We start from the raw sequence: 17,346 nt of genomic DNA on the forward strand, positions 1-17,346 counted from the left end.
CTTGAAATTAGACGAAGGTTCCTAACCATCAGAGGAGTGAAGTTCTGGAACAGCCTTCCAAGGGGAGTAGTGGGGGCAAAAGACATATCTGGCTTCAAGACTATGCTTGATACGTTTATGGAGGGGACGGTATGATGGGATAGCCTAATTCTGGCAATTAATTCATTTTTGATTATTAGCAGGTAAATATGCCCAATGGTCTGTGATGGGATGTTAGATGGGTGGGATCTGAGTTACTACAGAGAATTATTTCCTGGGTGCTGGCTGGTGAGTCTTGCTCACATGCTCAGGGTTTAACTGATCGCCATATTTGGGGTCAGGAAGGAATTTTCCTCCAGGGAAGATTGGCAGAGGCCCTGGAGGTTTTTCGCCTTCCTCTGCAGCGTCAGGAACGGGTCACTTGCTGGAGGATTCTCTGCAGCTTGAGGTCTTCAAACCACAATTTGAGGACTTCAATAACTCAGACATTGGTTAGGAGTTTGTTACAGGAGTGGGTGGGTGAGATTCTGTGGCCTGCATTGTGCAGGAGGTCAGACTAGATGATCATAATGGTCCCTTCTGACCTTAAAGTCTATGAGAACATTCAACAGCAAAAACTGTTGCATGTTCACATGTGTATTTACCTGAACAAGAACTAATGAAATAAAAACAAACGTGTGGATTTATCTGTTTCTTGAGTTACGCAAATTTAAGTTAAAGGTTGAGATTTTTTTAAATGCAAGAGACATGTGTCATAAACAGATAGCTAAGGGTTAATGTCTCTTTCACCTGAAGCACCTGACCAGAGGACCAATCAGGAAACCGGATTTTTTCAACTTTGGGTGGAGGGATTTGAGTGTCTGAGTCTTTTGTCGTCTGCCTGCTTTCTCTGAGCTTTGGAGAAGTAGTTCTACTTTCTAATCTTCTGTTTCTAAGTGTAAGGACAAAGAGATCAGATAGTAAGTTCTATGGTTTCTTTTCTTTGGTATTTGCATGAATATAAGTGCTGGAGTGCTTTGATTTGTATTCTTTTTGAATAAGGCTGTTTATTCAATATTCTTTTAAGCAACTGACCCTGTGTTGTATCATCTTAATACAGAGAGAACATTTGTATGTAATTTTCTTTCTTTTTATATAAAGCTTTCTTTTAAGACCTGTTGAAGTTTTTCTTTACTTCAGGGAAATTGAGTCTGTACTCACCAGGGAATTGGTGGGAGGAAGGAATCGGGGAGATCTGTGTGTTGGATTGCTAGCCTGATTTTGCATTCCCTCTGGGGGAATAGGAAAGTACTTTTTGTTTCCAGGATTGGGAACAGAGAGGGAGATTCACTCTGTTTGGATTCACAGAGCTTGTGTCTGTGTATCTCTCCAGGAGCACCTGGAGGGGGGAAGGGAAAAAGGATTATTTCCCTTTGTTGTGAGACTCAAGGGATTTGGGTCTTGGGGTCCCCAGGGAAGGTTTTTCAGGGGGACCAGAGTGCCCCAAAACACTCTAATTTTTTGGGTGGTGGCAGCAGGTACCAGGTCCAAGCAGGTAACTAAGCTTGGAGGATTTCATGCTAACCCCCATATTTTGGACGCTAAGGTCCAAATCTGGGACTAAGGTTATTACATGGTGGCAGTGAGTGGGATATAGACAGAATCCAGAAGCCAGTAGGAATATTATATTTTTCTTTTCTCTGCTAAGGGCTTTTTAGCAGAGAGAAACAGTTGGTTTTAAAAGGGAACCAGAGAGAATTTTTTTTTCTGCTCTCTCTGGCAGTTTGTGGCTTGCATGTTAAGCGAGAAGCCATTAAGAGACTGTTGAGGGTCTTTTGTCATGCAATAGCCCTCCCATTAGGAGGCAAGTACCAGCACTTATATGCATGCAAATAAAGTGGTTTTTCTGGTTTCCCTTCATTGAACATTAGCTAGAGAGAGAAAAGGAAAAAAGCACTGTTGCTAGGCAGACTCCAGGAGGCAACAGAACCTGCAGTTCAGAAGATAAACACCGGAGGGCACCCCAACACAAGAAAACAGGAACCATGACTTCTAAGGCAAAAATTGACGCCGAAGCACAAATCAAAGAAGCTGAACACAGGCGACAACTGGAAATAAAACAAAAAGAGATGGAGATGAAAGAAAGAGAAGAACAGATCAAAGAGGCAGCCTACCAAAGAGAACAGGCAGCCTACCAAAGAGAACAGGCAGCCAAAGAGGCAGCCAAGGAGGCAGCACACAAAAGAAAACTAGAAGAAGAAGAGGTGGCCTACCGAAGGAAACAAGCAAAAGAAGAGTTGGCCCACCGCCGAGAAATGGAAAAGCACCAAAAAGAAATGGAAAAACAACAAAAAGAGAATGAAGAGAAGGAAAAACAGAGAAAACATGAACTGGAGTTGGCAAAAGCTGGGCTGCCTGTGCCAGCCAACCCTAACAACCCGGCGCCCATTATTGCTCCACAGCACAGGAAATTTCCCACCTACAAGGCAGGTGATGACACCGAGGCCTTCTTGGAAAATTTTGAAAGAGCCTGTCTTGGGTACAACATCCCCGAAGACCAGTACATGGTAGAATTGAGGTCACAGCTCAGTGGACCTTTAGCAGAGGTGGCAGCTGAAATGCCTAAGCTGCAAATGAATGACTATAAACTTTTTCAAACTAAGGCCAGATACAGAATGGGGATAACCCCAGATCATGCCCGTCGGCGCTTCAGAACCCAAAAGTGGAAACCAGAGGTGTCATTTCCCAAACACGCCTACTACATTGCAAAAAACTATGAGGCCTGGATAACAGGAAACAACATTCAAACCTTGGAAGAACTGAACCTCCTCATACAAATGGAGCAGTTCTTGGATGGTGTTCCTGAAGACATCACACGGTACATACAAGATGGAAACCCCAAAGATATCGCTGAGGCGGGGGAGATTGGAGCCAAATGGATGGAACTGGCAGAAAGCAAGAAAGCTACTGTCAAGGGGAACGATTACCCCAGGGGGCACACAGACCCTAAACCCTACAACCGAGGACAGCCAAAGACCCCACATACCACCCAAGTAAAGCCACAGATACCCTACCCTTCAACCTCACCAGTCTCCAGTAACTCACCTCGGCCCAGTGACCCATCAGATGGAAGATGCTTTAAGTGTAATGAACTGGGACATATCAAGGCCAAGTGTCCCAAGAACACCATGCGAGTGCAATTCATTACACCACCATCACACCAAAGATCCCCAGGCCCGGATGCCTCTCAAATACCCTTGGAGCGAAGGGAAAATTTGAGAGTGGGCGGAAAGAAGGTTACTGCGTGGAGAGACACGGGGGCACAAGTGTCAGCTATCCACCAATCCTTCGTTGACCCCAAATTTATCAACCCAAAGGCCAAAGTTACAATTTACCCCTTCATGTCACAAGCTGTAGACTTGCCTACAGCTCAACTGCCTGTCCAGTACAAAGGCTGGTCAGGAATGTGGACTTTTGCAGTCTATGACAATTATCCTATCCCCATGCTACTGGGGGAAGACTTGGCCAACCAGGTGAGGCGGGCCAAGAGAGTGGGAATGGTTACACGTAGCCAAACCAGGCAAGCTTCCAGACCCATTCCTGTTCCTGAACCGTCCACAGAGGCCCCGTCTGTGTTACCAGAGACCCAGACAGAGGTAGTGGACCCGGATTCCATGCCTACCACTGAAACAGCCACAGCATCTCCAGTCCCAGGCCCGGAACTGGAACAGCAACCAGCACCAGCAAGTGCAACCACATCTTCAAACTCAACGCCAGAGGGCGCCAGCGAGCCAGAACTGGCAGAAGCAACTGAAATCCTAAATTACGGTTCTCATAGCAAATACAACTCAGGTTTGTCTCCATGAACATTTAGTTTTCTTCAAGCCGGTCTATGAATCTACCACACATTAGCCTGCTGTGCACTAACGGTCCATATGGACTCTGCTGACATGCGCTATCTGTTCATTAACGCACTTTAATGTACTCCTGTTTCAAAGCAGGGTAGATCAAAACACACTAATGAACTGTCAGTGTGCTTCAGAATGGTACACATGGACAGTTGGTACATAGACTAGTGTGGGGTAGATTCACACAACAGCTTGCAGAGAAACGATGGTTACTCACCTTTGTAACTGTTCTTCGAGATGTGTTGCTCATATCCATTCCAGTTTAGGTGTGTGCGCACCGTGTGCACGTTCATAGGAAGATTTTTACCCTAGCAACACTCGGTGGGTTGGTTGGGTCGCCCCCTGGAGTGGCGCCATTATGGCACCAGATATATACCCCTGCCGACCTATCGCCCCTTCAGTTCCTTCTTGCTGGCTATTCCAACAGAGGGGAAGGAGGGTTTGGAATGGATATGAGCAACACATCTCAAAGAACAAACAGTCACAAAAATGAGTAACCGTCTTTTCTTCTTCGAGTGCTTGCTCGTACCGATTACAATTTAGGTGACTCCCAAGCCTTGTCTAGGCGGTGGGGTCGGAGTGAGATGTTGCAGAATGTAACACTGCTGAACCAAATGCCGCGTCATCTCTGGACCATTGCACCAATGCATAGTGTGACACAAAGGTGTGCACAGATGACCAGGTAGCTGCCTGACAGATCTCCTGGATGGGTACGTGGGCCAGGAAGGCAGCAGATGAAGCTTGGGCCCGCATAGAATGGGCTGCAAGTTGGCCAACTGGAATGTGAGCCAAGTCATAACAGGCACGGATGCAAGACATCACCCAAGATGAAATTCGTTGTGAGGAGACCGGAAGGCCCTTCATCCGGTCTGTTACTGCTACAAAGAATTGAGGAGTCTTTCGAAAGGGATTTGTTCTCTCGATGTAAAAGGCGAGAGCCCTACGAACATCTAGGGAATGCAACTGTTGCTCCCAACGTGAGGAATGTGGTTTTGGGAAGAAGACCAGGAGAAAGATGTACTGGTTGACGAAGAAAGCAGATACTACCTTAGGGAGGAATGCGGGGTGAGGTCGCAGCCATACCTTGTCCTTATGAAACATCGTATAAGCGGGGGTCTGCTGTGAGGGCCCGAAGTTCCAACACTCGCCTTGCTGATGCAATGGTGAAGAGGAAAGCTGTCTTCCAGGAAAGGTACAGCAGCGAGCAGGTGGCCAGCAGCTCAAAGGGGGCACCCATGAGTCTGGATAGAACTAGACTGAAGTCCCTTGTCAGGGACGGACGCTGAATCTGCGGCTACAAGCGCTCCAAGCCCTTGAGGAATCTGATAACCACAGGGTTAGAAAAGACTGAACGCCCGTTCTCCCCTGGATAGAAAGCAGAGATGGCTGCCAGGTGCATCTTTATGGAGGAGACTGCTAGGTCGTGCTGCTTCAAGGACCAGAGGTATTCCAGGACAGTGGGGACTGTTAACTGAGTGGGGACAGCATCACGCTGAGCGCACCAGCAGGAGAAACGCTTCCACTTGGCCAGGTACGTCGACCTAGTGGACGGCTTCCTGTTACCCAGGAGCACCTGTTGAACCGCAGTGGAGCAATGCAGCTCGGATTGACTTAGCTATGCAGCATCGATGCTGTGAGATGGAGGGACTGCAGGTCTGGGTGGTGAAGTCTGCTGTGTTCCTGAGTTATGAGATCCGGCCAGAGTGGTAGGGGAATTGGGTCAGTCACCGACAGGTTGAGCAACGTGGTGTACCAGTGCTGTCTCGGCCACGCTGGAGCAATCAGGATTAAGTAGGTCTCGTCTCTGCGGAGCTTGAGTAGGACCTTGTGGACCAATGGGAACGGTGGAAAGGCACAGAGGAGATGGTCTTTCCATGCTATCAGAAATGCGTCCAAGAGGGAGCCCCGGGAGCGTCCCTGGAAGGAGCAGAACACGTGACACTTCCAATTCTAGTGAGAGGGGAAGAGGTCTATGTGGGGAAATCTCCACTTCCAGAAAATGAAATGGATAACATCCAGACGAATCGACCACTCGTGAGCTAGGAAGGATCTGCTGAGGTGATCCTCCAGGGTGTTGTGAACTCCTGGGAGAAAGGAAGCTACCAGATCAACTGAGCTGCCTATACAAAACTCCCAGAGCTGTACGGCGTCCTGACAAAGGAGGGAGGAGAGTGCTCTGCCCTGCTTGTTTATGTAAAACATGGCCGTTGCGTTGTCCATGAACACTGTAACACAACGACCTTGGAGATGTTCTCCAAACACTTGACACGCTACACAAACGGCCCTCAGCTCCCTCACGTTGATGTGTAGGGTCACTTCTTGTGCCGACGAGAGGCCTTGTGTATGGAGACCCGTGAGGGGAGCGCCCCAACCTAGAGATGACGCATCTGTGGTCAGAGCTATTGAAGGTTGTGGTGCATGGAAAAGCATCCCTGCACAGACCAGGGAGAGATTCAGCCAAGTCAAGGAGCCTAAGATGTCCTTGGGAACAGTGAGAATCGTTTCCAGGCTGTTGCGGCCCAGGCGGTACACTGAGGAAAGCCAAGTCTTAAGTGGACGGAGGCGCAGTCTGGTGTGTTTGGTCACAAAAGTGCAGGCGGCCATGTGGCCCAAGAGACCGAGACACATGTGAACCGACGACGTTGGAAAGCTGTGGAGGCCTTGAATTCCATTGCCATAGCCTGAAAATGAGGCTGTGGTAGGCAAGCTCTGGCGAGATTGGAGTTTAGGATCGCTTCAATGAAGTCTATTCTCTGTGTGGGTACCAGAGTGGACTTCTTGATGTTGAGCATCAGGCCGAGCTGTGTGAAGAGATCTCTGACGAGATGCACATGATGGCGCACTTGCATCTCCGAGGGTCCCCAAATGAGCCAGTCGTCTAGGTACGGGAAGACTTGTACTCAACGATGACGGAGGGAGACCACGATGACAGCCATGCATTTTGTAAAAACTCGTGGGGCCGTAAAGAGGCCGAACGGAAGGACCGCAAATTGAAAGTGCTGTTGGTTGACCACAAAGCGAAGGTATTGCCTGTGTGGTGGGTAAATCGCGATGTGGAAATATGCATTCTTCATATCGAGGGCAGCGTACCAGTCTCCCGGATCCAGAGATGGGATGATGGTCCCCAGGGATATCATGCGGAACTTCAACTTTACCACGAATTTGTTGAGTCCCTGCAGGTCTAGGATCCGTTTCAGACTTTCCTTTGCTTTGGGAATTAGGAAGTAGCGGGAGTAAAACCCCTTGCCCCTCATGTCTTTTGGTACCTCTTCTAAAGCTCCAACAGTTAGGAACATCTGAACCTCCTGTAGGAGGAATTGCTCATGAGAGGGGTCCCTGAAGAGGGACGTGGAGGGAGGGTGGGGGCAAAATAAACTGAAGTTGGTATCCCAATTCCACCATGCGTAGGACCCAATGATCTGAGGTCAGGCGGGACTACGCAGGGAGGAGATAGGAGACGTGGTTGCAGAAGGGTGGAGAAGGATCCGGGAAAGAGACTGGTGCTCCGCCCTCGGGCGCACCTTCAAAAGTTTTGTTTAGGCCCTGCCAGTGGTTTAGGGTGACCCTGATTCTAACCCCCTGGGGGACCAGACTGCCTCCTGCGGTTACCCCTGTCACGTCTTCTAGCAAAATCCTGTTGTGGCCAAGGGATGGGGTAGGTGCGTTGAGACTGGGGGCGGAAGGGTCTGCGCTGGGTTACTGGGGTGTGCATCCCCAAAGAGCGCATAATTATTCTATTGTCCTTTAGGCTTTGAAGCCTGGGGTCAGTTTTTTCGGAGAATAGCCCCTGGCCTTCAAAGTGCAAGTCTTGTATTGTCTGCTGCAGCTCAGGTGGAAGGCTGGACACCAGGAGCCAGGAAATGCATCTCATCACCACTCCTGAAGTCAGAGTTCTGGCTGCAGAATCAGCTGCATCCAAGGATGCTTGGAGGGAGGTTCTCGCCACCTTTTTCCCTTCTTCCAGCAGGGCCATCAATTCTTGACAGGACTCCTGGGGAATAAGCTCCATAAACTTCCCCATGGAGGTCCACGTGTTATAATTATATCTGCTCAGGAGAACTTGTTGGTTAGCTACCCTAAGCTGGAGGCCCCTCGCCGAGTAAATCTTGTGGCCAAACAAGTTAAGGAGCCTAGCCTCTTTGGACTTGGGGGCAGGAGCTTGCTGGCCATGACGTTCACGCTCATTAACAGACTGCACCACCAAGGAGCAAGGGTGAGGAAGCACATACAAATACTCATAACCCTTGTATGGCACCATATATTTCCTCTCCACCCCTCTGGCAGTGGGAGGAATAGAGGCTGGAGACTGCCAGATCATATCTTCATTGGCTTGGATAGTGTGGATAAAAGGCAGGGCAACTCTGGTAGGGGCCTCCACTGATAAAATGTCCACCACCGGGTCTTCTATCTCTGGCACCTCCTCCACTTGCAAATTCATATTCTGCACCATCCGTCGCAGAAGATCTTGGTGAGCCCTCAAGTCCATTGGAGGAGGGCCAGAGGAGGATGTGCCTGCCACTGCCTCATCAGGTGATGAGGAGGAGGAAAGGCCAGGGACAAGGGAGTCCTGGAGAGGCTCCTACTGGCGAGGGTCCTGGAGACTGGTGTCAGGCATAGGTGAGGCCTGGGCGTCCATCAGCTAGACAGCATCGTCATCTGTGCCCGTAGGGGGAGGACGGCTCACAGTTGCATCCGATACATGGTGTTCTGAGGGGGTTGACCGTGGTGCAGCTGAGGGATCACCTTGGGCCTGATGGTATGCCCAAGGTGTCCAGAAGGACCACTGAGGGGGGCCTTGGTCAGGATCCTGACTCTCCGCATTGGTGTAACTGGCTGCCTCTGTATCATGACCTTGGGTGTAATACCCGCTCCCCGTCTGAGACGATGCTGAAATGTGTCTTGAAGGCCAAGAGGGGGCTGATAGTGTAGAACTGATAAACTGTTTTTAATTTTTCACTTTATCAGTATAACTTCTGTTCACTGTTTGCCATCCACTACACTTGCCTACATTGTAACTTCTGTTCATTGTTTGCCATATTGTAATTCAAACCCCATTTTAAAAAGCTCACTCTATTTTATAAAAGCTTCCTCCAACCTTCATTTTGCAAATCCTGCTGTAATCTTATTAGTTAGTTTAGATGTGTGAATGAGGTATGTATGGATGACGGTATCAACCTCCAGCTCCAGCCTGTCCTGATGAAATAAAGTTCAAACACCAAAGGCTGAAGATGCAGACAAGAGCCCTAACAAAGTAAGAAAAGTCCACTCTAAAAAGAAAAGGTACAATAGAAGGAAGATCTAAGCCAAGTCCCAGGCTGAAAGTCACGCTGCAATTGACAGGTGATCAATCACCAAACTCAGAGGCAGCGTGACACAGCAAGACCTAGAGAGTCTGGATTCAAACTAAAGCCTACAAAAAGGATGGGTGAGATGGAAGACTTTGGGGGGGTAACATTCTGCTGCCAACAAGGAAGGGCATCGGTGCAGGCCCAACAGAGAGCTCAGCTCGTCGTTGTGCCCAGCTTTCCTGGCCACAAGCTAAGAACTCAACTGCAAAATCAAGCCACGAACTCAAACTATGTCCAGGACTGGTAACTATGCAGTGTGCGTGCGTGCGCGTGTGTGCGTGCACGTCTGTGTAAGGAATAAGATATTAGTTATTGGTCATAAATCAGATCATCATCATAATAAATGTGACATCTTTGTCTTACCCCCTGAAAAGATCCTGTGTAGTTTTGTCTGTACAACAAGAGTCCTTGAGCAGGTGTCATGTCTCGAGCTGACTGGTCACGGGACGGAACCGGGGAGTGGTACCGGGACCTCTGGCAGAGGTTCTTTTGCGGTACCAGAACATTCTAGGACCGAAGGAGCGCTTCGGACTGAAGAAGTTTGTTCAGCACTCGGTAATGAGGGCGCAGGGCTAAGTGCCACCTCCATGAGGAGCTGCTTCAAATGCAAGTCCCGCTCCTTCTTTGTCCTAGGCTTAAAGGCCTTACAAATGCAGCACTTATTAGGGAGGTGGGATTCCCTGAGTCACTTCACGCAGGAGTCATGGGGATCGCCCACTGGCATCGGCTTGAGGCATGCCAAGCACGGTTTGAAACCTGGTGACCTGGGCATGAGCCCCGGCACCAGGGTGCAGAAAAGGGGATAATCCTCGATCCCCCAACAACGATACACACTATCTATACACAGACAACTAAAAACTAACCATATCTACAACTATCTATAGAGAAAACATGAGGAAAGCTAGGGAAGCAGAGATCAACGCTCCACAGTTCCAATGACCATCATGGGCGGTAAGAAGGAACTGAAGGGGCGATGGGTCGGCAGGGGTATATATCCGGCACCATAATGGCGCCACTCCATGGGGCGACCCAGCCGACCCACCGAGTGTTGCTAGGATAAAAATCTTCCAACGAATGTGCACACAGCGCGTGCACACCTAAATTGGAATCGATATGAGCAAGTACTCTAAGAAGAACAAAATGTTCACGTAGACAAGGCCTTCACCTCACTTGGTATATTAAGACACTATAACAAATTACACCACACACATTATATATGTATATTAATATCAGCTGCAACACATGCAAAGGGAAGAACAACAGTTCTTATAGTTAACATTGATCTATTTTTGGGTTTAAAATCTCACTCACAGAAATTTTACCTTTATGTTCACACTGAGGAAAAAAAAAATGAATGGCTTATTTAGATCACAAAACCCTGAAATTATTTAATAGAAATCCTTCTGCACGGCTTGTTCAGAATATCTTTACAATGCTTTTCCAAAGGAAGATCTAGCTGTGGTATTCAAAGAATTAAACTACATCTTACTTCCTGAAATTAAATATTTTCAAGACACTCAAAATTGAAGTCTAGCAAAAACCTTTAAGGCTTTTAAGTAATTTTCCACACAAGAGGTTTTCCCTTGAAGAGGAATGGGATGGTACTCCACCCTATTGATATTTTCCAAACATTTTCAGTATCTTAACCTTCAAACATAAAACTAATTGTGAAAAGTAGGATGTTTGCTCAGCTGACAAGCTTTTCTGCATGATGCACAAAGCTGTTGTACATTTTTGCTGTACCTTATTGTTTTCTTCTCTACAATAAACGATATCTACTGGGTAATATAGAGAAGTATTTTGTGACACTTGGATGCATACAGTAAATACAACAGTTGTTGCTCCAGAAACTAAACAATGCTATAGCAGCTACAGTAACTTCCATCTGCAGTTCTAAAAGTAATTCATAAGATTTACCTCAGGTCCCCAAAAAATCAAGGGCTTTCAAAATTGAGATCAGTACCTTTAGTTGGCCACCATATGTGAAGTGGGATTAAGGGGAGGGTGTGAGATATCAAGATAATGCATTCTCGTCAGTTTCTGGAAGATAAGTGCCTCGCTATCATGACCCATTAAAAAAGCAGCGCTGCACTAGAAACACACTACCATCAGTACTCAGGATGAAGTCTGTGAGGGCCAAAGGTCAAGTATTCTCTATTAAGGGCTCCAGACACTTCAACAGGTTACCGGAGGGGGTAAGGCCAAAGCCATGTCTGACTGTTGTCAGAATATGACCCAAGACTCATTATTTTATGAATACCTTCTTCCAGTGAAGGCAAGCAGAAATTACAAATTACAAAATAGCTTAACCTAGGAGATCTGAAGAGCAGAACTGAGAGCGGTGTACTCTCCTGAAGATCCATCTTATTGTGTTTAACAGAACTACTAAGCAGTGATGGTGATCCTTGAAATACTTATGAGAATAGAAGAGAAGAATCTATTGTAGAAACTACTTGTCTAACATTTGAAAGACTTACCCTTGCAAGACCACCAACAGCCTCATTTTCTTTCTACTGTAACTGGATTGACGTGCGCTGCGGTTCTGCTGGGACTCAAGAACACTTGAAAGGTAACGCTGAAAGTGGGCAGCACTGAAACATTCAGGGCTATCCATAGTTTGCCGATAAACAACCCACCTGAAATAATCAAACTGAGTGAGATATCAATTCAATTCTGTTTTGTTCTTTATACACATTATTTCTGTTCTTCTCCTTTGACGTCATGGCCATCGAAAATAAATTTGTGACCAGTACACAGAAATTCCCTATTTCTGATCCCACAAAAAGGAGAAATTAACTTGGGCTTGTCTTTTCAGCCTACTGTTTCTAAACTGCTGTCAATGGCTTCTTTGATATGAAAGAAGGTCAAATAGCATCTTCAAAACAATGTGCCAGAGTAGTTTTGATTGTGTTAGTAATAAAATTGAGTGATTACGAGCAGACATCCTAGAAATCCCTTTGCCACAGAAAAACAGACAATTTTTAGTTTTTGCATTTTGTGAAAAAAATAAAAAACATATATTAACAATTAACTAAATTTTACTTCAAGTACCAGTGTCACTTATTCCATTGGTACCCAACCTTATCACAAAGGAGGGCCATATAAACCCAAACCCAAGCCCAAGCCCAACTTTGTGTGGGCCAAGCAGACTTTTTAAGAAAGTTTCAGTTGACAGCAGGAGTCTCCCCACTCAGAGCTGACAATGGGAGCTTTGTTTTTTTGTATGCAAACTTTAAATAAAAAGGCCCAAAACAAGCCACACAGAAAACCCCACCATTTATTTTTACACTTGGCTCAGAACAGCGAATTACTTGAAAATTTATAAGTGCTAAATTCCCATCCAGCCAGGTCCTAATACTTGCTGGAGCCACCTTACTAGGGAGACTACATTCCAGATTTTTAGATTATAAGATTTTTGAGGAAAGAAAAAGGGGTTTGTTTCTTCGATCTCGTACAGAGCTGAGTACTCAAACAAGATAAAATTCTAAAACGATTCTTTCCCATCTCCATATGCTGGTAGAAGTGATACATATTCTCTCTGGTCTGGCAAAACACCACAAAAACGAAACCATGTTTAAAGCAGATTGTACATTTAAAAACAATATTTTAGCTAGATTTCAAATATATTCTCACCTCTTACACAAAAGATGAGTTATATTTGCTTTAAGACTCACCACCAGAGAAAACAAGCAATGAAATCTCTCTACCTGTTCTCTCAAAGTGCTGACAAAGAAAATCACTAAGGGACCAGTCACTTTAGCCTAACATCTAATGTTTCATCTGCCCCTTTTGGAGATACTGCTAATCCTGTAGAAGAATTGAACAGTCTTGGAGAACTGAAACAAATGGACATACAGTAGTCACAACTGGCCATTTGAATTAAACTTTCTTGTGGTATCTGTGGTATTCCCATTCTTAATGTAGAATAATATTTAACTACCTAAGATACTTATATGACACGCACACACACATCCCCGCCTGCCATTACTTTGGAATCTAAGTCCCTCAGGATTTTTACTGCACAAGTCCTCACAACATCCTTGTGAGGTAACAAAGTGCAATTATTCTCACTGTCAGGATAGGGAACCGAGGCACACAGAGACAAACTGAAGTGCTCATGGTCATACAGTCTGTGGCAGAGCAGGGAACTGAATCCAAGCCTCTCAAATCCATGGTTAGCAACCTAATCACTTCACATCCTTCCTGAATATCACAGGAACTGTTTGGTACAAAAATGTAAAGATCAACCAGCGTTTTTCTTTTTTTGATGACTGCTGTAGAAAGTAGAACCAAAACTACACTAACCTTCCATACTCTTTGTTAAAAGCAACCAGGAAAGCACACAGATCACTGGAGTGACAGCCCGGAAGCCCTGTTATAATAGTGATAACCACCTAAAGTAAAAGTAAAAGGCATGTTTATGATTATTACTGTCATTATTATTTTTCTTCAAATTCTCAGAAGTACGCTGGACACCTCACAAAGAGATAAAACAAGTTCCCTGCTCCTAGAAACTTAAATCCTAAATACAAAACACCACCACTGAAAGCAACAAACAGTGGGAAGACTAAGAGAAGGGAGCACAACAGCTATAAATATAACGCTGGTTATGTAGTTAGTTATTTTGCTATGTCACGTACATGTCTTTTTTATATTTTACAGTTAATCGAATGTGACTGGACAACCAACCTTTGAAAGAGTTGCATGTAATGCAGGGCTAATGAATAAACGCAGTGCAAAACAGATTTGCAAAGCAAAAGACTGGTTTACATTTTACAGACAAGAGAAGTGAAGGTGCAAGTACAGTATTTTATCAACTTTTTTCCTATCCATTTTTTAAAAAGTTGTTTTAAGGGTTTTGTTTCGGCGCTCTCTTACCTTACTTTCTGCTTTGCTAACAGGAATGCTTTCCGACCGTTGTAACAAAATAGGAAGGTGTGCTCTCATTACTGGCTCACGACTTATACTGCTGACAGCAAAGTGTTGCAGAAACCTTTTAAAAGTGAAGTTGTATTATCTTCTAATCAAGACAATGTGGATTTTTCCCCTCCACATGAATAGCTGTAACTTGATTAGAGTGAAACATGTTACTGGATATAGAACTTAATAGAGATCTCCCAGAGAGGGAAAAATATTTAGACTGTGTATTAATATTTGCATCTCATAAAAAATATTTATTAAGAAGAGGTTAGATAAACAATAGGTCTTAAAATATGACATCTTTGTAATAATGCTTGGAAATGTGATCTTTTGAAATTACAAAAAACCCAACTCACCTCTCTAGTTCTGGGAGGCGAGCAGCCAGTTTTAGTTGACTCCATCTTTCTCCAGCAGGATAGGACAAGGCATTACATAGCTTCTGTATATTGGAGTGTCTAAAATAAGGACACTAATTTGTTTAATTCAAAACAAACCCTGCCAATTTCCTCTATTTTTAATCCACATATCCAAGTAGTAAATTCTGGTAAAAAAATTAGCGCCAAGTTATAACAATAATTTTATACTCTCTCTAAAACACCTAATATTTCATCATCATTCTGGTTCTTCAAGTGAATCAGCTGTAAAATATTCTATGGTGCTTGAGAGATCACATCACTTGGCTGAATGTTAAATAGAACACACTACACTATACATATTATTACACGTGAATTCATGAAGATGAGCAACATCAACTTACAATCTCTTTTGTTCTACAGATAGGAAATCTGCCTGGACCACCTTTAAAGATATTCCTGAGTTTGTCTGTTGCCATAAGGAGAAAACCTTAAACAAAAACAAAAACAGGCCTCAAAACATTGAATTCATTTGGTTTCACACATTTGAAATATTAGTATATTAACCATCAAAGAGTCTTTTTAAAGTATTTTTCTTTCATACAGGAAATTAAGTCTCTTATCTATAATGCCAACTCAGAATGCTTTTTTCTTTAAAACAGAAACCCTCCTCACTAAACAACTACCTCCAGCCATCCCATGACTGAGAAAATTGAGTGGCAGGAGAAGTCACAATCATACATATTTGGAAGGAAAGTGTTTATCCAATGTAGGATACGCAAAACAAAATCAGGGAACTGCCAAATAAATGTTCAACAGTACTTATGCAATTACAGGAAAATAATGGATACAGATTTCAAATAGCTTCCTGATGCAGAGTTGAGATTTACAATAAGCATCCCACTACCACCACCCTGGGACTGAGACAAGGCAAAAAGGATGGGCCAACTGTATACCAAATGGCAAACAAAATGGGCTGTGACATTACTTGTGGATGCTAAACTGTGTGAAATACAAAATGGACAAACCAGAGAAGTTTACCTGAAATTGAAGTTCTAAGAGTTATGTCTTCAATGATCCACATTACTAAGAGAAATGAGGATGAATGTGACTTGCAACCCCTAATTTCAAGATATTAAGCCAGTCTCACAACAGATGTACCAGCATAATGAAGTACAGTTACCTTCAGCCATCAATTGTTAGCTCCTTTTCAACCCCAATGCTGCTAAACTATGCCAGTGAATAATGCACATCTCAAGGACGTTGAGAAATGGTTCTATGATATAGCTCTATCATACTTTTATGTGAAATAGTCTCTCACCTAATGCAGCACCATTCACAGTTAAAACACAATATAATTAATTACACAAGTCATGTCATACTTAATGCTCATTAGCAATGAAAGTAGGAAGTATTTACAATCCAACTTCTTGCAGCAAGACAGGAATTGGATATGTACACACTTCCTTTAGGAATGAAGTCCTGCAACTTTCAAAAGAAGAGTGCCTAAGCCTTCTTTCTGAGAATGTAGTTCCTAGTACAAAAGGAGGGAACTCTATAGTCCTCTAGAGTCTATAGCATCGCAAGAGATGTGCAGATATAGGACATCCATACCATTCCATCAGATCTATCTGTGAATATAGGCGTCTTCTGCTTCCTTAAACCAGAGGAGACTCTAAAATGGATAGTGGTATGAAAAGGCAGAAGAGTTCACATTAATGGCTTCTGCACTGATAAAAGATGCAAGACTCAATGCCTACTGCCTGGATAACATTGAATTGCATTGAGCAACAGGGGATATTTAAACAGTTGCAGAGCTCTAAGCTTGTTTTTTTAATCAGTGAAAATCCCACAAACACATGCGCTGTTATGACAGAATAATCATATTAAACTCCTGAAACAGAAGGAGGAAGCTCTACATTTCCTTTGCTTCCAGTGGTAATTCAAATATGGTACATAACGCACTGGACTGGTTTGGTTCAACAGGACAAAATGGTGCAAAAAGAAGTAATAACTGCAACCTTTAGATCACAGCAGACCATGAGACTAACATTGTTTTCAACACTTCCCAAAAGTTTCTTCGATCCCAAGGCAAATATAAGAAATTATTTTATGTATAATTGCCTTCAAAGTCAAGTGTTTTGTAACGTTGACCTGATTTTACTTTTTGAGACAATGCCTTAAATCTTATTCATCTAAGTCATGCTACTATGAATGGCACTGTGTTCCCAGAAGTCAGATTTAGAGGAATCAGGAGCAGACGTTACAGAAGATTTTAAGGTCTTTCCATCCTCTTTTTAAGTAAAGGCAACACCTACAGTCACACTTTCAGTATAAATTGCTGAGACATAAAAAGATGAGACAAGAGGACAATCTTGCAACAACAATTCGGCATCTCAGCACTTGATGCTTTTTACTTTGAAATCCTAATGCATACAATAAAATTAAAACCTATGACATTATTATTGAAGACAACATATTACTCTTTTTTTGAAGTGTTAATGTCCTACTGGAGAATTTCAATGGCCTACTTAAAATCCTCAGACTGTCCTGCCAGACTCGGCACCTAAATATGCAATGATTATAAAATGCCCCTTATGAAACACAGCCTTCTCCACACTTTCCAGTACAATCTACTTTGTGGGTGAGACTATCAATTGAAGGGGTACTTGGCAGTATTAAATCTAAACAAGTGAAGCTTTTATCTTCTTTAAAGACCTCCTAGGATCATGATCCATAAGTGTATAACCAGAAATATGCAACAAACCACTCCAATTTCAAGCATCAGCGCCTCTTAATGTAAGTGATAACAGTAGAAGAACTCACTTGGTACAGTATACTTCCAAAGGACGCTATTAC

General features: G+C 44.1%; 1 protein-coding gene across 1 annotated transcript in view; it reads right to left on the reverse strand.

The window, feature by feature from the left end:
* DNAAF9 (dynein axonemal assembly factor 9) overlaps nt 1-17,346 on the reverse strand; it is a 148,211-nt gene that overhangs the window by 38,242 nt on the left and 92,623 nt on the right. Inside the window, exons 23-27 of the mRNA XM_050943301.1 lie at nt 14,892-14,977; nt 14,491-14,589; nt 14,093-14,207; nt 13,520-13,608; nt 11,692-11,850 (exon numbers count right to left, since the gene is read on the reverse strand). Of these exons, the coding sequence (XP_050799258.1) occupies nt 11,692-11,850; nt 13,520-13,608; nt 14,093-14,207; nt 14,491-14,589; nt 14,892-14,977 (548 nt within the window). The remainder of the gene's footprint in view (nt 1-11,691; nt 11,851-13,519; nt 13,609-14,092; nt 14,208-14,490; nt 14,590-14,891; nt 14,978-17,346) is intronic.

The sequence above is a fragment of the Gopherus flavomarginatus genome, chromosome 3 (assembly GCF_025201925.1).
Source record: "Gopherus flavomarginatus isolate rGopFla2 chromosome 3, rGopFla2.mat.asm, whole genome shotgun sequence".
Lineage (NCBI taxonomy): Eukaryota > Metazoa > Chordata > Testudines > Testudinidae > Gopherus > Gopherus flavomarginatus.